Source organism: Chionomys nivalis, chromosome X (assembly GCF_950005125.1).
Source record: "Chionomys nivalis chromosome X, mChiNiv1.1, whole genome shotgun sequence".
In the NCBI taxonomy this organism is placed as follows: domain Eukaryota; kingdom Metazoa; phylum Chordata; class Mammalia; order Rodentia; family Cricetidae; genus Chionomys; species Chionomys nivalis.
Genome location: NC_080112.1, coordinates 17,175,053 through 17,198,738, shown reverse-complemented (window position 1 = coordinate 17,198,738; position 23,686 = coordinate 17,175,053). Strand labels below are relative to the sequence as shown.

The 23,686-nt window shown below is 44.2% G+C and overlaps 1 protein-coding gene across 6 annotated transcripts in view; it reads right to left on the bottom strand.

Annotated features, from left to right (window-relative positions):
- The window catches only part of Arhgef6 (Rac/Cdc42 guanine nucleotide exchange factor 6), a 119,054-nt gene extending 100,908 nt beyond the window's left edge, over nt 1-18,146 (bottom strand). For 4 of the 6 annotated variants that reach the window (XM_057759278.1, XM_057759279.1, XM_057759281.1 and 1 more), the window contains exons 1-2: nt 17,721-18,146; nt 16,418-16,501 (exon numbers count right to left, since the gene is read on the bottom strand). In XM_057759278.1, the coding sequence (XP_057615261.1) occupies nt 16,418-16,501; nt 17,721-17,885 (249 nt within the window). In that variant the 5' untranslated portion in view covers nt 17,886-18,146. Of the gene's footprint in view, nt 1-7,199; nt 7,276-7,414; nt 8,009-16,417; nt 16,502-17,720 lie in introns of those variants that run through there. The other 2 variants (XM_057759283.1, XM_057759284.1) reach the window with 2 other exon arrangements.
- Between the last annotated feature and the right edge of the window lie 5,540 nt (nt 18,147-23,686).

The window sequence follows — 23,686 nt, the reverse complement described above, 5'->3', positions numbered from 1 at the left end:
CCTCAGCATTTGTGAGGCAAGGGCAGGAAGATCCTGAGGGCTTAAGGTCATCTTCAGCTATGTAGTGAGGGAAAGTTTGAGGCCAGCCTGGGCTACATAAAACTGTGTCGCAAAAACACACAGAAAGATCCTTATCTCCAAATCTCCGAACCAGACAGCCCTGACCAGGGTGGGACAATTACCTTCTCTAAAATACTGGTGAGCGCAATGGCCTCAAGGGGCCAGTGTATGCCTTCAGACTTCTCTCATTTGCAATTCAAAAAGCACAGCCTAAGAGAGCAGGAATGGCGGCTGTGCAAGGCTGACTTCTGAGCTCAATCCCTCAACCCAGCTGGTGAAACGAAAGAGCTGACTCCTGAGAGTTGTCCTCTGACCTCCACATGCGTGCCATGGGCACTCTTGCACGCACATTCCCCCCCCCCCCCCACACACACAGAGGGAGAGACAGACAGACAGACACGGAAAGACAGAGACAGAGAGAGTAATGAATATTTTTTTATAGCACATTGTGAGCCAGCCAGGCATCATAATCCTAGCTCTGGGGAGTCAGAGGCAGGAGGATCCTAAATTGAGGCCAGCCATGACTACATGGTAACACTCTGTCTGCAGGGGATAAACACCCCAAGAGAAGCAGCATCATACTTGTAATTCTTGCCCTTGGGAAGGAAAAGCAGGAGGATCGCTGCAAATGCAATGCTACCCTGGGCCAGATGTAAAGTTCTAATCCAGCAGGAGCTTCATAGTGATGCCGTGTCTCAAGAAAGCAAGTACAGCAGAAACGTTCAGTGTGCAGTTTTGACTTGTACTAAATCCAGTGCCATCACCAACGGTGGCACGTACCTTATGCAGTGTGGCCAACCCAGCCCAAATTCTTACACTTATCTTAAGGAGCGCCTCACCGATGCATGTGACCAAGTTAGAATGAACTGGAGTTGAGGATAGCTGAGCAAGGCTGCGTGGTTTAAATAAAGAGGCACATTGTACTCAGTTGCCCTCAGAAACAGCCTGGATTGGAGTCAGCATTAAAAGCAAATTAGAGTGAGTGAGATTTAAAAAGAGAGAATTTACATTTCCAGTCAGGAAGAGTGCAGTGATACAATTTACTAACAAAATGCATTCCTTTTCTTAGAGCGGGTTCATACAACTCAACTCAGAAACAATGGCCTCCCGTTTTAGAAATTACATACTTTATTTTTTTTAAAAAAAAATAGAGGCCATTGATTCTGATCTCCCCCGCCCCCCAACTGTGCTCAATTCAACAGGTTTATTACTTCCTTCCTGTGTGCAAAGGGGAATTGCTTTCTAGTCTCCACCAAAAACAAAAGATCATTCATTGAATTGTTTAACTAACTGAAACAATAAGTGAGCATCTTTCTCTACGTTGGGTATTACACTTTTTACGTTTTGTGGTATTTTAATGTCACAATAAATACATTCATGTAAAAACGCACATGAACTAAACCCCTTTGATAGAGACGAACATGAGAAACTGAAACTATTCTTTCCTTATATTTGCCTAGTTGGTGTATAGACTAGAAAATAATAGACAGCTTTCCTGAGTTCTCCACTCTAAGAAGAATCTATCCAAGCTGGTTCTATTATTAGAGCACAAGATGGCGACTACAGAAGTTACTGTGGTTAACAACTAAAGAATCCAGTCTCCTCTTTACAACTGGATCCCCAAGTACATTTCTAGTCTTGCATTGCTATAAAGGAAACCATATGCAAATTGTTCTATCAGTTAAAAAAAAATGGATAGGTATGATGGTACAGACCTTTAACCCAAGCACTTGAGAGGCAGAGGCAGAGACAAGTAGATTTCCATGAGCTCGGGGGTCGCCTGTTCTAATAGTGACTTCCAGGACAGAGGGAAGTCTGGCTTAATAGATTCATAACCTGCGTATGCGCTCAGAACAATTGCAAGACCAAAGGAGAAAAAGAGTGAGAGCTGCTGCAAGCCGTTTTTAAAACTTGGACGATGCTCTGTGTATTGTCTGAAACTCCAGTTAAGTATTCCAATCTGTGCTCCATGGGTTACAATGAACTACAATGTCGAGGAAATATGAACTGTCTTCCTGTAGTCTCCCAAAGCAAACACGTTCTAGAAATGATCTTAAGCACATTGCATCCTACCCCAAACTTCAGTGACTGTCCTCGATGAGAATTTCAGTGACAGGGGAAAGGCCCTTCAATTACGAAAGACACTGACAATACCGAATGGGTTCATATTTGCAGTGAATCATGGGAACCAGAGCCAAGTCTGCCACCACGATTCATCTAAAAAGCCCAGAAACATTCAACTTTGTTTTGCTTTCTGGAAAAGGCCTGTGTTAAGTGTTCCAAACTATGTGGGGTTTTCACCTTTGGCTTTGCTCTTTAAGATGGTTTTCCAAAACCAGGCCGGCTCTGCCAAATAGAACATGGAGGTAAGATGCAAGATGGCTGGATGTTTTTGCCTCGCATTCAAATTTCATCCATGTCTAACTTTCCAGCATAGCTAATATAAAAAGCACAGAACTCTGAGAGAGCCCAGAGTTAATGCTTGCTCTACATTTCATTTGTTTAAACGTTACATTTTCAAGAGATCATCCAGCTCACCTATCAAATAGGATTATTTCAGCATAACCAAGGGAGCTTCTGTTTTCATAATGCAGAACGACGTCTGAATAAGTCTACTAGAAGTCATCAAAATTCCAATTAGAAATGGGCTTTCAGTTCTGGGGGTAAAGCTCATTTTGTAGAGTGCTTTCCTCGAATGCACAAAGCCCTGGGCTCAATGCTCAGCACCACATAAAATAGGCCTGGTGGCATGCACCTATAATCCCAGCATTCAGGAGGTAGTAGCTGGAGGATTGGGAGTTCAAGGTTATCCTCTGCTATGTGGAGACTTTGAAGGCAATACATGAGACCCACTTGAAAGGCAGAAAAGGAGAGGAGAGGAAAGGAGAAAGGAAGGGATAGAGAAAAGAAGCTAGCATTCATTGAGTCGATACTTGGTGCCAACTGCTTTTCTTGATATCTGTCACTAGCATTAAGGGTAACCTCATCAGAGATCCTATGTACCACTGCCACCTGAAAGACAGTCATATCCATGTTAAGTAGCTAACCCAGGTCGGACTAAGTGCAAAGCTAAGCTGAACCTCTTAACTCTTAATCACTGTGCTACTATACCATTTACACACACACACACACACACACACACACACACGAACTTGCTCGCACAGGAGACAGGGGGATGAGTAAGAATGTCTGAAGCAGGACCAAGACAGGGCAAGGAGCAAATTCTAGTCACCAAGTCCCACATAGAGCATGCCTGGCCTCCCACCACTGAAAGGACCTCAGATGGTTTTGTGTTTGGGGGTCTGATTTATATAGTTTTCTCCCTTTTGCTGGTGTACCATTGATTTCATTTTTCTGTGTTTTGTATACACACACACACACACACACACACACATTTTTTGGCATCTCCATCATGTCTAACCTGCAGCAGGCCCTCTTTCCCCTTTACCCCAGATGGCTAGGCAGGCACTGTGTCCCAGTTTGCCAGGGGCTTCCACATCCCTTCGCTCATCTCACCTCATCCAGCACTTCTCATCAGTTTGGGGTGAGCAGCCAGGTTACCCTTAATGTTCACATGCTTAGCTAAGTAGAAGCGATTTGTCTCTGAGCAGGAGACTGAGGCAATCTCCTAGGAACAAAGCACATAAGTCTCAGTGCATAATACTTCCCTCGGAATTAAGGACTCCCCTGACTATGCAGCCATTCCACGGGACAATAATTTAGTTAGTGGATATTAGTGAGCACCTGTGATGAGCCTTGCTCCACCCCAAGGACTAGGTAGGATCTGCTAGGAACTGCTAGGAACCTTTTGCTCCATCCCAAGGACTACAGTTACAAGGATGAAGAATCTTTGGTCTCTGACTTAAGGACTTTGAAGACATGCCAACAGATATATTAAAACATAACCACAGTGAGTACTGACAATTTCCCTGTAACCTCCATAAAAATGCAATGCAGGTATGCATGCACATACACGCTAATAATCACAATAATAATAAACAAAGTAAAAAGTATAAAATAGTACGTAAGGGATGATGGGAAAATACGTATAAATTACCTAATTCAGCAGTTCCCTCTCCTCTTGTCTCTGCCTTTTCCTCTCTGGAGCCCAGGCTTGCCCGAAAATCACTGTGTAGCAAGGCTTCCCTCCAACTCAACAGTCCTTGTGCTCCAGCCTCCAAAGTGCTGGGACGACAGACCTGTGCCACTCCACTCGGTTTAGCATTTCTTTCTTTATGGTCTCAGCCAGGTAGCAAAGGCTTGACATGGCTAGATAGCTAAAATGTGGATAAACTAGAGGAGTGCTTCTCACCCCTAGACGCATGCCAGAACTGCTTGCAGAGTTTTGAAAACACATCTTCTAAAGGCTTGGTCTCTTCAATCACCTTTCTGGAGGCCCTTCTTATAACAGAATCTATACATACCCTATGACCAGGCAACTCTATTACTATACATAAATTCAACAGAAATGTTCTTCAGGGGATACCCACAAGGATATTCCTATAAAAATGGTTTATTGCAGCAACAATGCAACACACACACACACCAACTGAAAACTGTCCAAATGTCCATCAGTGAGTGAATAGGATAAACAAAATTTGGCTATCTATACAATGGACTACTACTCAGCAATAAACAATAGTTAAATAGCCAGGCAGTGGTGGTGGAGGCACAGGCCTTTAATCCCAGCACTTGGGAGGCAGAGGCAGGCAGATCTCTGTGAGTTCGAGACCAGCCTGGTCTACAAGAGCTAGTTCCAGGACAGACCCCAAAACTACAGAGAAACCCTGTCTTGAAAACCCCCCCAAAAAGTTAAATAGTAGTACCTACAGCATACTAGTTCAAATCTAATGCTTAGTGGAAGACATTTTATGAAAGCAACACTCCTTACCACCCAACTCATATACCAAACCAGGAAAAAAGTACAACAATCGATTCTCGTGGAGTCTGGCAAGCGATTGTGCCTGGAAAGGCACACAAGACTATTGAAGCTATTGATAATGTTCAGCTCCCTAAGCCAAGTGGAGATTATAGGGGTGTCATTTGTGGGGACTCATCAGCACAAACAACTAGAATGTTTTCAAGTTTTTAAAATTCTTCTCACCAAACTGACTTCAACATTTAAAAACACCAATGCAAAGGGCCTCATTGTATGACAATTAAGTCAGAAGCTTTGGGCAACGAGATTCTAATACTTGTGGTTTTGAAAGTACCCCCAGATGCTTCTAATGCATGGTCATGTCTGAAAACCAAGGATCTGAAACTGGCTCCCTGATGGCCACAGTGTGGCTCGCGACAGAGGAAACGAGGTTTAGCTGACTATTCTGTGTCTGCTTTGAACCGCCAGGATGAGGCACGTGTATGGCTCGTCTCCAAACCTCAGTGTCCACCACTGGGTAATGGGTGCAACGTCACCTACCTCGCAGGGTTATCGTGAGGATTAAATTAGATAATATACTTCGAGCAGCCAGCCCAAGGTGCAGGAGAAATGGCACTCAGCTGCTTTTCTTCCTTTGCATACAACCCCCCTGACAACGGTGATGGACAAAAGCATTGCTCTAAATGAACCAAACACATGCCCTCTCAGTTTGCCTCCTGAAGAAGTTTCTAGACACTGAAATAATCCTCTATGAATGCTGTCAAATGGGGACTGGAAATTTCTAGGTTCTGGCTGCTCCCTCTAGTTATCCCTTGCTATCCCAGAGTAGGAGTAGAAAAGCAGAAGATGAGAGAGGTAAAAACAAATCCCAGACCCTGCGCTCACCCCTAATTACAGAGTGGACGCTATGCAAGCACAAGAGGCCAAACTGAGAGCTAGCAAGTGAACAATTGGTTCAGAGGCCATGGACCACCCAGACAATGTTCCAAACGAAGCACTTTTCTACAAAGTGTCACCTTTTAGTGAAAACAATCAGCAAAATCTGGCCAGGAAGCAGAAGCAGAGGAAGCCTCTTGAGTCTGCAGCTAGAAGCGCATGACTTGGCCAAACTTTTCTGTTTCTTTGATAATCGAAAGCAATGCCTGTTTTCAAATGCCCTTTATAAGGATACGGTGAGTTGGAGTTCAAATAAGTGGAAAGCATTCCAAAAAAGCAAAAAAGAAAAAGAAAGGAAAAGAAAGTTAAGCACCATAGAAATGCAAGGCGAGATTATTAGTTGGTCATTTATTGTATACAAAACTTCGGTCATCCTTCAGCAAGTCACATGGAAATGGCCCCTCTCTTGTTTCAACAGCTCCAAGCATACCCTGGGCCACATGGGCCTGGAGTTTGCTTATGTAAGAAGGGACTGCAGCATTGCCTGGCATGGAGCATAATATTTTGCTTAAGAGGAAGCTGCTGAAGTCCAAGGGCAGGCCCAGGCCTTACATTTTTGGATAGAGGTACTCTCAGTGGTGGAACACTGAACTGTGGCTGGAGCCAATGATGTCATCGGAGATCCTCTTACCATGGTCAATGTCAAAATTAAGATAGGAAGTTCAAGGACAAACGGGATTTTTCCAGGCAAATACAAGTCAGAAAATCAGCCTAGACCTCAAAATCTTGCCTTTAAAATCAATACCTTAAAAAACTTAAACACCAACTGAGATTCATTCTGTTCTGCATGGCTGTTTTGGTTCATGGGAAGCTTTTACTGAAAAACGTAGTTTCATAGCCAAATATATTCTTTGAGTATATTTTTACTCCCACTACATATTAAAAAAAGAAGGAAAAAATGATGTGAGTCACTCCTACATCCAAAAACAATAACAAAACCAAACTAAAAATATAAGGTATTGAGAAGAAAGATATTTGAGACAGAGATAAACTTGAGGGCTCTCTACTCTAGAACTAAGAAATGAAATAGCTGGGATACCTGTTGGGTCCTTCAATGACTGGAAAATGAAAACTCGCAATCAACTACAGCTACAGTGGAATACCAGGTAGAGCCCATCCGAAAACCACTTCTGTGACAGACCTGTGTCAAACATCCCCCAATGCATGGATTGCCCCAGCTAGGGAGAGCATCAAATTAATATCAAAAAACAGTACCGTTGTCTCTTTGCTCTGGTTCAGAGGAGGAGAGAAGACAGAATCCAGTCTGCTACAAACCTTGCAGCCGAAGCTGAACAACACACCCCTAAGTTTGGCGCGTCCTTACCCTGTGCCCTGGCTCCCGCCAGGGCTCTGGGTACCCAGGGGCTCGGTGCACCAAGGAGAGGCCCTGGCAGAGAACAGCCCGGCGGCGGCTGGGGCTGCAAACCTAGGCGGTCAATTCTGGAGGAAGGGCGGCTCCTCCCCTGACTACCCCAGCCCCCCAGCACCAAGCCCTCAACATTCCCCTCCCCCTGACCCCTTGCCCCCCAGGCAAGTCACCTGGCTTGGTTCGCTTGTCCTCCTGCTGCTCGCTCCCTCCAGCCTCCTCCTTGGAAGTGGCTCGCCCTTCCGAGTCACGGGGCCGCCGAGCGCCGCCAGCCTGTGCCAAGGCTGCGGGAAGCGCAGTCCCCAGATGGAGCTGGGACCCTGCCCCGCAGTGCTGCCACCAGGATGAAACTGGAGAGCCTGCTGGTATGGCCGGCAGGGAGGGGCAGCTGCAACTTTGCTCCTGGACGCGTGATGAGGGGGCGCCCGTCTCCAAACTCCTTGCCGAGCTTCCGAGCTTCCCAGGGAAAGGATTTTATGTATTTATGTATTTATTTATATATTTAATGAAGAGGGAAGTCAGATTCTTGCCCTCAAGTTCTCTCTCTTAGAGCTAGGATCGCGGGCTGCGGGAGGCGTGCCCCTGTAGGGTGGCGTGCCCCTGTAGGGTGGCCACAGGAGGGGAGCGGGTGGCCTTTGGGAGCCTGACCGCAGGGTTTCTCCAGACCCAGTTCTGCTGCCTGGAGCCAGAACCTGGGGAGGGAAAGAAGCCTGGAGAGACCGGGCCAGCAGCGGGGAAGCGATGACCCGGACCTGGATCGCAGAAGTAGGAACTGGAAGTGACAGCGGCGCAGGGCAGAGCAGCAGCAGCACCAGCAGCAGTGGTGGTGACTGTGGTGGCAGCAGTCTCAACACCCCAGTAGCCAGCGAAGGAGCAAAAGCCGCGGTGTGAGGGCTGCAGCTACACTGCGCATGCTGCTGCCACCCAGTTCCCAAGATCAGGGCTACCAGGGCTTGGGGTCATTGCCAACCACCCCTCCCCCCCCCGCTGGGAATGCTGGAGTCAAGGACTAAGCCATTCCTAGTTAGTGGACAACTTTCCTTCCTCATCCCAGGGATGTAACTTGGGACCTGTAATTTGCATGGTGACCCACCAAGACATCCTCCCACTCTTTCCTTCAAGCAGAGAAGCACTTAGTGGTCCTTCACATCCATCTCTTCCCAGAGCAGACCCCCAAAATCTGAAGACAGACTTTTCAAAGAAACACATGCTAGGCAAGTGGTCTACCCCTGAACTCCTTCTAAGTTTAGAGACGGGGCCTCATCTCTAACCCAGAATGGACTGGAACTCACATCCTCCTGTCTCACTCTATGGAGTAGTTGAGATGTGTGCTCTGTGTACGTCTTGAAGCTCAGTTTGTATAGAAAGGCAGCATAGCCAGGAAGAGATTAGGTCAGCCGAAGCAGTGGAACTCTATTAGAACTGCCACATTGGCTCAGCTAGTCAAGAAGAAAAGGTGCCGAACCCCTTTTTAATCTTCCTACTAGTCAAACTGAGTGGAAGCTTTGCCTGGTGGAAACAGATGGAAAAGGGCAAAACCATGACCCATTCTCTAATTTCTAAGCAGGCTTCCTAGCCACCACACCCAGTACTCTCAGGAAGCAGAGTCAGATGGATCTCTGTGAGTTCGAGGTCAGTCTGGTCTTCATAGTAAGTTGCAGGCCAGCCAGGGCTACACAGTGAGAGAGGCCTAGAGAGAGGAAGTCTGAGTTCACACAAGTAACCCTGCCAAGACTTGAAGAAGTTCTTTGCGCCATTAGTTAGGAGTGTGGCCTATTTCTACTTTCTTAGAGCAAGAACATGGCAGATTTCCTTTTAACTCATGAGCATTGGTAAAGTTGCCTTACTTCTAGAATTGCTTCCCTGAAGAACAGTCCCTGGGAAGGGGCTATCCCACAAGCCTCACTTTCGGGACAGCACCCATGCTGCTATGGTGACAAGGCAGATGGAGTGACTCAGGAAGTCAGGAGGGAACAAGGGAGTGGGGCAGAGAAAAGCCAGACTGCTACCAGCTGATATTGGAAGAATGGAAGGAAGGAAGGAAGGAAGGAGGGGGGGGGCTATTTGAATCACATATTCATTCAATAACCCTTCATGAACAAAGATTTTTTTTTTTTTTTTTTTACAAAGTAAGCTGGGTACAGAAGCAGAAGACATGTCTATTTCTGCAAAATGGAGACCGGAAAATGTCCTAGGCAGGGCATCATGGTAGAAGGAGGTACCATGATGGAGGAAAAGTATCTACTGGGAATAAAGGAAAAGTCCCCGGGCTAGAGATTCCACAGATCAGTATTCACACGGCCATTGTCAAGCAATACAGCCAGAAAAGTACCACGCCGGCCACTCTAAAATGATCAGCCCCTGCTCACGTTGAGTGGCTTCCTGCTTTCATTACTGACTTTACCTAAAAATAAGGATCATTTTCATATGTTCTGTGTAGTTTTGACTTGACTGAATATCCTCTCTGCCTTTTCCATCCTTTGAGAAAACAAAAAAGATGGATTTAGTTTACAAAGAAGAAATAGAAATGAACGATAGAGGAGCGACAGCATGTCCAAATTCATTTGGGACCGTGAGATACAAATTATTGCAAAGAAAAATACCATTTCATCCATCACTTTGGCAAACTTTAAGATAAATAATGCGCAGCGTTGACAGGGACAGGAGGAAGAAAACCCTTTCAGTGCTTTTGGTAGAAATATAAGTTGGTAGAGCATTTTTGTAGGAGAATTTGACATTATCTATTAAAATCTGACACAGTAATTCATTTCTATGATGAAAGATTCTTCAAGAATAATCACAAATGCACACAAAATTCTATGTACATACACAACATAACTCACTGGGATTTATCACAGGAATGAAAGATTGATTCAATATGTGAGTGTCAATCAATGTAATGTATCACTATTGTAAAGAGCCTAAATTAATGATCATCTCCACAGAAGCATAAAATGCACAAAGGAAACTGGGGTGGGCATGGTGCCTCAGTTGGTAAAATGCCACACAAGCACAAGGAACTGGGTTCAAATCAGACACAACGGCACATGTCTGTAATCTTAGTGTTCCTATGGCAAGACAGGTGGTGAAGACAGAAGAAGAATCCCCAGAAACTCCATGTAAGGTTGGCCTGCAGTATGCAGCATTGAACATTAAAGAGACTCAAAAGAACAAGGGGTAGGCAAGGTACACCATGCAAGGTTTTCCTCTGACTTCCATATTAGAACCTCGACTCACATACACAAATAAGCTCACGACACAGTATACACACAGGGGCATATAAATGTAGCTGAGGATGACCCTGAACTCAGAACCTCCTACCACCACCTCCCAGCCCAGAGTCTGGATCATCATTGTTTGTAATAAAAAAAAAAAAAACTTGACAAACTAGTATTATAAGGACATTTCCTCAATACTAAAGTTCATTTATAAAGAAATAACCAGCTTAAAAAAAAAAAAAGAATACACAGCTAACATTGTACCTACTGATGAAAGACTAACGCCTCTGTAAGATAAAAAGCAAAACAAGGCACTTGCTTCTACCACTTCTACTCAATACGTACTGGAGGTTATAGCCTGATAAAGTAGCACAGAAAAGGAAGAATCGCAAATATCCCCATTCATGGAAGACATAAGCTTGTATATCAGAAACCATACAAACTCCTGAAAACAAAATGTGAAAAGTTGAAAGATAAAAAATAAATATTAAAAGTTAATTGTATTTTTATGCACTAGCAAGAAATGTTCCAAAGCCAATTAAGAAGACAATAGACAATTCTGAGCGGGGTGTGGGGGGCGCACAGAGGGGGAACAGAAAGACCAGTGTTCAAGGTCATTCATTCTCAACTATGTGAATTTGAGGCCAGCCTGAGCTATGTGAGACCAGGTCTCAAGAAAGAGCAGAGAAGAAAAGAAATGAAATTCAAAAAGTGGTGTGTGTGTGTGTGTGTGTGTGTGTGTGTGTGTGTGTTGGAGAGATGAGTCAGAAGTTAGGAGCACTTTCTGCTCTTACAAAGGACCTGGGTTTAGTTCCTAACATCCAAATCAAGTAGCTCACAACCGCATATAACTACTCTAGTTCCAGGGTTCCAATGTCCTTTTCTGGGCTCTGCAGACACCAATATGCATGTGATATACATACAGAGAGGCAGGTGAGCACACACATACTCACACACTCACACACACACACACAACTGGATTTCAGATAGGGTCTCACTATGCAGCAGTCACTGATCGGAAACTCACAGGGATCTAACTTCCTCTGCCTTCTAAATGTGGGATGAAAGGTGCATACCACCATGACGGAACAAATAATTTTTTTTAAAAAAATCCACATATAATAGTATATAAAAGTGTATCCCCATACTTAGAGGAAGAGGCAGGAGGTTCAGGAGTTCAGGGTTAGCCTTAGCTACATAGCTACATAATTTAAGGTCAGCCTAGGTTGCATGAGACCTTATTTTGAATAAAAAAATAGTATGAAATACTTGGTGCAAACAATTGAACCAAAGTGACATAAGTCACATATGCTAAAAACCATAAAAACAAGATAGAAATAAAAGAAGATGCAAATGCGTGGAGAGATAACCATGTTCACAGATTCGAAGACCTGGTTACTAAAGAACACATTTCCTCAAAGTGATCTGTAAGTTCAACACAGTACCTATCAGGGTCTTAGCTGGCTATTTTTAAGAAATGGAGACAGACATGGTGGCGCACACATGTAATTCCAACAGTCAGGAGGCAGAGGCAGAAAGAAATATTTGTTGCAAGTTCAAGGCTAGCCTTCTCTACAATAGCAAGTTCCAGGTCAGCCGGGACTTTACAATGAAAGTCTGCCTCAAAAATAAATAAGTAGATAGATGAATGGATAGATAGATAGATAGATAGATAGATAGATAGATAGATAGATAGATAGACAGAGAAAAATAAATAAATAGAAAAGAAAATACAGGCAGGAGATGATATAAAACTCATGAGCACATTCAACATCTGAAGTTTCCCGAAGTGATTTTGAAACTAAGAACAAGTTGGACGACTCATACTTTCTGACTTCAAAAGCTATTACAAAGCTACATTAATCAGCTAAAGGGAAGAAAAGTAGTCTTCTCAATAGCAGGTAATTAGAAAACTGAATGTCCACATCCAGAAAAATCAACTTGGGGTCAGTGAAATGGTCCTGTGGGTAAAATCCCTTGCTGCCAAGCCTGAGTTCAATCCCTAAAACTCACACAGTAGAAGGAAAGAACCTTGATTTGTGATAACATTCTTAGAGGAACACACAACTACTTGATTGTGCAAGTGTATCTCAGATGACTCTAAAAGTCAAAGTAAAAAAAAAGATGAGAGTTGTCTGGATTGCTAGTAGGTGAAAATGTTTGGTGGGGAAGCATGATAATCTGAATTGGATGTCCAGAACCCAATGACTCAGTGGTTAAGGGCAGTGGCTTGTCTTGCAGAGGACCTGGATTCAAATTCCTACACGCACATGGTGGTTTATAACCCTCCGTAACTACAATTCCAAGGGATCTGACACTTTCTTCTATAGCCATGACCAGCAGGCGTGCAAATGGTGCACAGACACACATGCAGGCAAACCACCCATACACATGAAATACATTTTAATTGAAAAATAAAAGCCAGCTGCTTCGGTGCACATCTGTCATTTCAGCAGAGGGAGATGAGAAGCAAAGATGAGAAAATTGCTGGGAAGCTCTCAGGTGAGTTAGCCCAGAGGACACACCGCAACAGCAGAAATGACACCCATCCTGCCTCAACGAGGCAGAAGAAATAATTGCTGAAAGATGATCTCTGAACTCCACACAGACACACACACACACACACACGCACGCACACTGTGGCTGACACATACATGCGCGCGCGCGCGCACACACACATGCGCACATACATGCACACGCAAAAATAAAAAAATCTGACTTCGTCAAAAAAGTTTTTTAAAAAGTCTAAAAAAGATAGCATGAAAGTTGGAGGGAGTTTTTGTTGTTAGCTGTATGAACCACTAGAGACCCTAAACTCTTAGATCCATAGTCAACAGAAGATGGAGAGCATCTGGAGAGGCCCAGTGATCATCAACCTATAATGTGGTCCCCATACCTGGGACCCCAATACTCAGCCCCCAACTCCCTGACTCAGCGTTACAATCTTCCAAACTGACTGATTCAAACTGGCAGCCTTTTTTCAGATAAATGTTAGGAAATGATAGGGCGCTCTGGGAAACCGGCAAGCCCGCTCCTTGCTTTTCATACATTTAGAGCTTTAGAAAGTTAACTCAGCTCCACCAGACATGCTCCGTGCCTCCCACTGTTGCCGGAGACGGAGATCTCTCTCTCTCTCTCTCTGTCTCTGTCTCTCTGTGTGTGTCTGTCTGTCTCTCTCTCTCACTCTGTGTGTGTGTGTCTCTGTCTCTGTCTCTCTCTCTGTGTCTCTCTCTGTCTCTCTCCCCCCCCCACCTCCACCCCGACCTTTGTGAATACTTCTGTACAGGTCTGTTTTTCAGCTGCCGGGAAGCTTGGGAACTGGACTGGCCACATACTTGGCTGCTCCATGCCTTCCAGCTCAGCTTTCAGTCTCATTCCTTGTGGGGTGATTGTATGTGCCTTCCCTGAGGGCTCTGTGAGTGACTCAACGTGGCTCAGTTTTGTGCATAACAGTTCAAAGAGCACTGAGTCACAAGATATCAGTGGGCCATACGTAAGACTAGTGTTTAGACGCAATGATACGTTATGAGCTGTAGATCCATCTTTCACTCGACCCTGAAAATAGTTCTCTGCAACAAAGCCCATCACATTGAATGCTAACTTTAAAAACTAATTTTAAAATCTTCTGTAATCAGGCTGGAGAGATGGCTCAGCAGTTAAGAGCCCTGGCTGCTCTAGTAGAGGACCTGAGTTCAATTTCCAGCACGCACGTGGCAGCTCGCAACCATCTGCAACTCCAGTTCCGGGAATCTGAAGGAAGGTTCTAACATATAGGGCTAGGGAGATGGCTCAGTGGGTAGAGTGCTTGCTACACAAACAAGAGGACCAGCGTTCGGGTCCCCAGCCTTCACGTAAAAGCTGAGCACGAAAGCAGCTGCTATCATCCTGAGTGGTGCTGGGTGGGTGAGGGGCCGGTTGACCAGCCAGTTTATCCAAAACAGTGAGAGATTTTATGAGAGAGAGAGAGAGAGAGAGAGAGAGAGAGAGAGAGAGAGAGAGAGAGAACTTTCTAAAAATCAACTGTTTCAAAATGGTTTAGGTAAACTGGAAAGAAATAGAAGACACCAACTTTGACCTCTATTCTACACTTGTACCCCACACAGTGTACATACATCTCAATGCGCACACACACCTATGAAACTACAGAAGGAACAAAATAACCACAATGTTCATATCATATCAGTCTGATACACTTTTTAGTAAAATTTCTACCCAAAGTGAACTAAACATTTTTTGATTTTTAAAAAAAGACTTTTAAGCGTTTGTGCTTAAAAGAATAATCTTTAGTTATCAGAAAGCCCCCAACAGTGGAGCCACAGGAGGTGTTTCCGTATCACCCAGTATTCTTAGAACTGCAAAGAAGAAGCGCACAGTACACCTTCTGGCAGCTTTAGTGCAGAAATCGCTGACAACTTCACCATGTTTTTATTTGAAAAATCAAACAAGAAATGTCATGGTCTGTTCCACAGTAGATAGCTGCCTATAATGGTTACCACGTGCTCTGAAGCCACATGGACCATGAGTCTCAAGATGGCTGAGGTGTTTCTGGGAAGTAGGGAATATTGGAATAAGTTTGGGTCCCCATTACCCACGTAAATAAGATTGGAATAAGATATTATGACACAGATATATCTTTAGATTAGGCTTAGCTTCAAGAAAAAAATAACTTGTTTTGAGACGGTCTCGCATTGTAGCTTGGGCATGAAGGCGCAACTCCATGCTAGCACTCCCTGTGCACATGCAAGAGGAGGATCCCATCCCTGCACCACAGAAACAACATGGAGCACAAACAGTAACTTGGCACACGCAGAAGTATTGCACTCTTTTTCAGCAATACAATGTATGCATGCATTAGGGTTTCTCGTGCAACGTAGTTTAACGTGGCTTGGGGTTTTTATTTTGCTTTATATTGAATCCAGGGCCTTGTGCATTGCAAGCAAGCCTCTACCACTGCTCTGCCTCTGTATCACTTGCTTTGTTTAAATACAGTTTTGACTTGAAGGCCAGGTTCTTGTAGTTTTCCAAGGTCTCCCCCTGTTCTAAAGTGTTAATGAGAGTAAAGAGACCCCTTTTTGTTTTTTCCTCAAGATTCTTCCTTCCTTTATTTTTCTCTCTCTCTTCCTCTCTTCCTCTCTCTCTCTCTCTCTCTCTCTCTCTCTCTCTCTCTCTCTTCCTTTCTCTCTCTCTCTCTCTCATTACAACAGCTCTCTGTTCCTTTTTCTTCCTCCAAATCCTTCTTCTCCACTCTCCATTAAATTCATGGCCTCTTTTTCGGTTGTTACTACATGTATACATGTATACACAGAGGCATACATATTCCTAAACATAACCTGCTCAGTCAGTATAATGCTGCTTGTAAGTATGTTTTCAGGGTTAATCATTTGGCACTGGGCCATTTCTTTTTCTTTTTTTCATTTATTTTATTGTTCCTTCCTGAGACCCTCTGCTGTAGCCAGTGACTCACGTTCCCCCCACCCATTAATAAGGAAGCACACCCACAAAGAGCTTGCTCACCTGAAGAGAAGCTACATTCAAAATTCATCATTTTTGTATTTTGTTGTTTTGTTATTTTTTTATTCTTTCCTTTTTGCTTCTGTTCTTTCTTTTTTGCTATTTTTGAGAAAGAGTTTCATGCAGCCCAGACTGGCCCCAAACTTAAATGTATAGCCAAGGATGACCTTGAACTTCTGATCTTCCTGCCTCCACCACCTTAGTGTTGCAGATTATAGGTGTGTGTCACCAAGCCCAGTCAGTGATCTTGCTTTGTTTAGAATTGGATTCTGAAAGACACACACTAGCAACGCACCACTGGGGATCATTTGTCTCAACCGTGGTTTCTCTGAGGGGCTACCTCTGTTTATCTTTGTGGCTACTGCCAGTGAAAACTAATCACATACTTCTTACGGACTTGTTTTATTAACGGAACAGAAAATTGAAAGGCAAGGCAGGTTAGCTTACTTCCACTTGAAGAGTTGCACATCCTTTCAGGAAGTCATTGATGTTGTTGATACAGTCGTCTTCAGTTTGGGGCTCCAAACAATACTAAAGAAAGAGTCAAATGTCACTTAGAGATTGCTAAGCCATGACAAATGATCATCATCCTTTGTAGATAACTAGATAGGGTCTGCTTTTGAAGGTACAGGACAGCCCTGCTCTCCATCCAGGAAGAGAATTAGCCACTGCAGGAAGTGATGCAAACGCCTAAACGGTTGGGTTTTTTTGTTTCAAATGTCTGCAAGCCGTTTCTACTTAAAAAGGTTTCCTCATACCTTCAAGTCAGTTGTGGGGATAGCAAACCAGAGAGACTAAGATATATTTATCATATGTTAAATATATATATTTAAATTTACTTCCTGCTTTCATTCAAGAAGGCCACCCTGATTACTTCCCTCTACTCCCCATAATAATTTGTTGGTGTTATATTTCACTTTGGCTGGGCACTATATTTTATCACGTCACGTTGCCTCTTATCGCCAGTTTAATCACCGTTTCTCAAGTTTAAAAAATTATAAGTAAACACTCATTCAATAAAAATAGAACTGATTCCAAGAGGCAAAAGAAGCCTTACTTACAGCCACATTCCACCACGACCTTGATAAAAAGAATCCTAAGAACTCCAGTGCCACAAAAGCACCTACTTTAGAAGTCACCCACTGTCATAGCATGGGCTTTTAACCTCAAAAATCTTGGAATTTTCTTGAGCAAAGTTTAGTTTCACTTTAAATGCTCACTGTATTCAATGCAACACACTTGGTTTCTCTCTGGGTTTTGTGAGTTTTATGTAGCATTGACTTCTGTGAATAGAGTTCTTCAATGGCTCTTGTTTTAAAGAAAGAAAGTCTTCATCAATTTTTAGGCAAACTCTCAAGCCCCAGAAAGATCTACTCCAAATTATTTCATTATTCCACAGACTCATGTACCTAAAGTTCAAAACATGTCCGAAGTGCACAGGGAAGTTTAACACGCATCTCCACAACACAGCGAGCTCGTGTATGATAAGCGAGTCCTCCCATTCCGGACTGCCAGTGGTGTGACAGGTTTTTAGTAGGGTAACATTTGGGGGCCAACTCCTGAAGGGTAACATTTCATTTTCTGACCTTTTTAAAGCACAGGGACAGTAAGAAAGAATGCCTGGCTTTTAGAAAGATATTGAAGTAGGGGATTCCCATGACCAGGCAGTAGAAAAAAAAAATCTCAATAATGATATTATTGCTGCTCCGTGGTGGAAGGCAGTCCCAAAGACACTGCAAAACGACCTTACCTTCTCCACCGAAGCAGGCAGGAGTCTGTTGATGAGTTTGCACAACACCACCCCATTTTTCAGCGAGGACTTCAGGAACTCCTCTGGATCACAGATGGTCTTTTTGGGAGACTCTAAAACTCCCAAAGATATAAGCCATGTCACAACGCGTTCTTCTGGATTCATGACCGGGGCTCGTACTCTCTGCACAGCTCTCCGGGGCAGCTGCGAGGACTAAGCCACATCCGTGATTGCATCTGCTGCTGTCTTCCTTTTTATGAGCTCCCTTCTGGTGCTTGCAGGGCAAAGGTTTAAGGCAACTTTTCTTTAACTACAGTGGAACGTGGGATTTCTAAACCACAGAGATCATACTTAAAGATATGGGAAGGGATGATAACGAATGGACAAACTCCTGGGATAACATCGCTGGTGTTCTTTTTTTTCAAAACCTGCAAAACAAATTCTTTAGGTTTTTTTTTTTTTTTTTTAAGGGAGGAACACACACTACAGCCTCTCGCTGTAGGAAAGGAAGTGAAGAGGATGCTGGGAGGCAGAGAAGTAAGCAAGTGCTTGTGGAAGCCAGAGTGAGCCAGCACTTCAGAGAACCTTGGAAAGGAGAGTGCCCGGGGCAGACTGGGAAACACTGTCAATATAATCTAGCTCCAGTGAAAAATCTGGCTTCTGTCGGGAGGAAGATACCAACTGCCTCTTAGGTTAGACAGCTCTGAGCCTCATGGGGAGCTGTGCTGGTCAAACAGAGCTCAAAGACTTAGGTGGGTTGAGAAAATTCCTCCCAGAAATGGCCGGATGTCCTCAGACAATCTTACAGAAATTTTATGTGTCACGATCATTCCTTCCTTACAAAACACGTGAAGTCACACGGTGACAACTTGCCAAGCAAATGAAGATTGTCCCTGCTGTCAGCCATCACCGCGTATAAGCAGAAGCTGGAAGAATGGCATTTTACTTTGTAGCCAAAAAAGCTATGTTTAGGGAAATAGGCTAAGGATAACATCTGCCATCCTGTTTACTTGCATTCTTTAGCAATTCTTTTTCTGGACCTGGTTCCACTCCACAGTCCAGCTGCAGTACCCTTAGCACAGACTCAGACACAGTCACAGAAAATCAGGGAAATATGCTTGGAGACAGAGCACTTGAGAACAAAAGAGCGCTTGTCCTCTGTCTACACTCCAGACTGAAAAAGCCACTTTCTCCATCCACAAACGCTCTCCCTTGAAAACAGTGACCTGAAAACAAGCCTCAGCCATGAATCCAGAACTATCCAATTTTGCCTTGCCATAAATTTATCTGTAGCATGACCAGGAGGGGCACGTTATTCTCAAACATTTTTGGCCCCAGGGAAAATAGTCATATTATAGAGAAACTTCTGGCAAAATTTAATCGTGTAGCTCTATGTCGGAGAGTGCGGGGCATTCATCAACAGGATCTCTCCTTACATATGGGAGGCAGCCAGTTAATCATAGCTGTTTCCTGCTCAGACTCACAGTCCTTTCTTGTCGCCCCTCCTCCTGCTTTTTGATGGTGACAGTAATAGGGACAGCTCCCTGTAGCTGAAGCTGGCTTGGAATTCCTGATCCTTCTTCTTTCATCTCCCAAGTGCTGGGGTTATAGGCATGCGGCCCTACACCCAGTTTACGGGGTGCTTGGGATTGATCCTAGGATTTTGTGGGTGCTAGACAAGTACTCCACCAACTAAGCTATAGCCCCAGACCAACTTAATAATTTTGACATTCTCAGGCTATTTGGTTAAAATCACACATAGTCTAGATCGGTGGTTCTCAACCTGTGGGGCACAACCCTTCTGGGGGGTCAAATGACCCTTTCACAGGGGTCGATATTAGATATACTGTTTATCGGATATTTACATTACAATTCATAAGAGTAACACAATTACAGTTAGAAAATAGCAATGAAAATCAGTTTATGGTTGGGGTCACCGCAACACGAGGAAGTGTATTAAAGGGTTGCAGCATTAGGGAGGTTGAGAACGGCCGACCTAGATGAAGTTTTTCTGTCAGTCTCAAAAGTGGGTCTGCGCCTTTCCAACTGCCTCTGTGCTTCCTGTTCTCCACATCCCAGGTACCCGGTCATCTGCTTTCAGCCCCTTTATACTAGCTTGTATCTTCGAGGACCTCGCATAGAGGAATTGCGCAGTATGGTAGTGCTACTGGTGGCCGTTACTCTGGACCAGGTGTTTCCAGGTTCTTGCTTTCTCAATCAAAGAACTGAAATAAAAGCTCCCGTATCTCGTGAAAGTAGCAAGCGAATATTATTCAAAGGGAAACAACAGTGTACAGATCAGAAGAAACACATTATCAAGATTGAGAGCAGCCAAAAGATGAAAGATATTCAAGGGCACCTGATTGTCAGGCAGTATCAAAGTGTTGCTAAAGTGGGAATATGTGCGGCCTAAAGCAGCCAGGGGTGGTGGTGGGGGGGTCCTGGGTCGCCGACATGTTGCTAGATGCACTGCTAGCAAAGGAAGGTGCAAGTAGCCCAAGCCAATTAGAGTCTCGTGTTTCCCTATGCTTGCCTGCCTCGGTACTTTGTTTTTTGTAGTTTTCTTATCACCAACATTTTGAGATTCGGTGATGATGTTGGGTCTATCCATAGTTCTATAATGAAGATTTTATACTTTTGTGTTTGTGGCTTGTTGTACTTATAAGTAACATAAAAATAATCAATCAAAATTTTAATTGGGTTTGACTCATGGCCAAATCTATGTAATGGAAATAAACAGAAGCCATGTGTTGATAAGTTTACTACTTCCTTAACATGACCCATTTAGACACAGTTTTGTATGTCACTTGGACAGCATCACAATTGCTCAGGCAAATTTTACTCCATGGGCAAACAAAAGCTGGCAGTATTATTGAGGTATTATTTATATTTTAGGATGACAAGCAAAGCCCGACTCATTTCAGGAATATAGTTTGGCCCAAAACAGGCTCATGGCCAATGTCGCCTAGATGGAAATCTGCCTTGTTTTGATTTTTGTGTTGTTGTGACAAGATTTCACTGTATGTATGCTTAGCCTGGAACACAATAATGTATGCTGGGGGGGGGGGCTTCAACCTCCTGGCAATCTCCCTGCCACAGTCTCTTTAGTAGAGGATAGATGTGCCCCATCACTCCAAGCTTTTTACATTTAGTTATAGCAGATTATTATAAGTAATAAAAGAAAGGCTGAGAGGGCCACACGACAGCACATCAAAGCAAAAGGAATCATTGTTAACATTGAGATTCGAAAGCTAGATTTGTTACAGATTAATGTCAGGGCAGACAAACTTCTATGTGAAGTGACTAACCATAGAACCCAGGCTGTCTTGGGAAGCAAAAAGGAGCTTGTTCTTGGGAACAAGAAAGAAGCTGATGAGCTGGGAAATAAGGTGATGGCAGATACTGGAGGTCGCGAGAACAGAACAGGCCTCCCAGAAGGGTGCAAGGGGAAAAATCAAGTTTAGTGTCACTCCCTCGGCTTCACCGAATCTACTACCTCCTGAAAGGTTGGCCTCCCTCCTCCCATCCTAATGAATCCTCCAGGAGACCCCCGTTAGCTAGTTTTGTTCGGTTTTGTTTTTATGCTTCCAGTGACATACTGCTTTATAGAAAAACATCTTCAAAGGAGCTGGACATGAGGGTGCAAGCTTGTGATTCCAGCACTTGGGAGGTAGAGTTGGGAAGATGAGGAATTCCAGGGTCATTCTTGCCTGCACGGAGAGTTTGAGACCAGCATGGGTTATGTGAAACCCTTTACCAAAAAAAGAGAGAGAAAACCCTTCAAAGGCTTCCCATTGCCTAGAGCAGTGATGGGCAGGCAAGAATGCGCATGACGATAACCTTCTGGTTGCAGCAGAGAAAAGGGGATGAGGGTAGGATTGGAGCTGAAATAGGTAGCATATGTGAACACACATGAAAACTCACTGCTGGGGAAACTGGGACCTGTCTTACCATTTTCTTCACTTTATGCATTCGAAATACGCACAATTGGTTTATTATTTTAACCACAAATCTGTTGAGGCACTTGTTAAAACAAAGACCTAGTGGAATTATGCCCAGATAGTCTCGTTCAGAAAACCTGCAATAGAGTCCTCCTCTTGCCCTGGAAGTGGGCACATCAAGGTCACGCTTGAAGAAACAGCCTCGCTTCTGAGCTTCTCTTCCACTCCAGGCCCTGGCAAGAGCTGGTTGGTTTTAATATCCACAGGAACAATCCAACGTCATATCCACAATCAATGTCATGTCCTCAGTTCTCTGACTGCCTCTGACTCAGGTTGCCTTTATGCCTGTTCTCTCTGCAAACGGACCTGGGATTTTAAAATAACTTTCTGCTTTGCCAGCTGGCGTGGTGTTAAGTGTTATCACTGAAGGATGAATGAGAACTAGTGCAGCGAGGACGGTTTTCACTTCCTGTTTCCTCACTCCACAGGTCTGTGCTGGGCCCCCAGTTTTCTTCACACTTGCCTTCTCTGATGCATGGTGGGGAGCAGTTTTCCTTGACCTTACCCTTGAGTGGCTCTGGAGCCAAGGGTCTCTGAGGAGGCACCTCCCACGGTGAACAAGCACCCCAAAGGAGCGCATTTTCAGGAGGCTTCAGACCAGTGGTCCACCCAACGCCACTGACTCAATATAGTTCAAGGTCTCTAAGAAGGCCTGGCTCTCAGCTATGGGTTGAGGGGAGGTTACCACAGTCCTAGGGGCGTTGGATGTGGCACATTAATGTTTAGCTTATCTGCTACTCTATACTAGGCTGCTAGTCCTACATTCTCTTGAGTTCCCTTTACTTCTTTAGTGCACTATATACATTTTACTTCTAGCCAGTCCTTCAACACCCTAATTCTCTAATCTTCCATTATTGTTAGCTTCTTACATTTGTAGCCTACATTAGCCTCAACCTTGCAAAGTGAATCAGTTTAAGCTCAATGAGGATGGAGAAATCTTAGTCATTTGAAAAGGAAAAGTTTAATGTTAAGTATTAGCAGCCAAAACCAGGCACGGTGGCACATGCCTTTAATCTCAGCACTCAGGAGGCAGAGGCAGGTGATCTCTGTGAGTTCAAGTCTACAGAGAGAGTTTCCGGACAACCAGAGCTACATAGTGAGACCCTGTCTCAAAAAAAAAAAAAAAAAAAAATGAAAGGCCAGAGGGGCTGAGAAGATGACCGAGTGAGTGTTCACTGTACAAACATGAGGACCCGAGTTCCCAGTGCTGGGATAATATAGGCAGCCACCATACCTACCCTTTTTTTCCCTTTTTGAGATGAGGTCACACATAGTCAGGTTAGACTTAAACTCTACCTCCCGAGTGCTGGGATTGCCGGAGGTATGCACCACACCTGGCCGTTAATTCTTTGTATGTGTGGTATGCGTGCGTGTGCGGTATGCGGGCAGGTGCGGTATGCGGGCAGGTGCACATAATTACACCTCTCCTTGTGGAGGCCAGAGTTGGACTTCAGATAGCAATCTCTAGCGATCTCAACGTTAATTTTTGAGACAAAGGCTCTTAATTAAACCTGGAGCCCCCTGGTTTGATGAAACCAGCTAACCAGTGAGACCCAGAAACTGTGTCTCCAGTCTCCAGGAGCTAGGGTTACAGGCTGTCCTGGTTTGTCTCTCTGTTGCTGTGAGGAAGCCATGACCAAAAACAAGTGGGGGACGAAAAGGTTTTATTACATATATCCCAGGTTTGAGTCCATCATGAAGGGAAGCCAGGCAGAAACCCAAAGCAGGAATGGTAGCCAATTGGACCACAGAGGAACACTGCTTCTTTTTTTTTTTTTTTTTTTTTTTTTTGGTTTTTCGAGACAGGGTTTCTCTTGTAGACCAGGCTGGTCTCGAACTCACAGAGATCCGCCTGCCTCTGCCTCCCGAGTGCTGGGATTCAGTCGGCTTTCTTATACAGCCCAAGACTACCCTCCCAGCAGTCGGCTGAGGCCTCCCACATTCACTCGTTAATGCAAAAAGTGC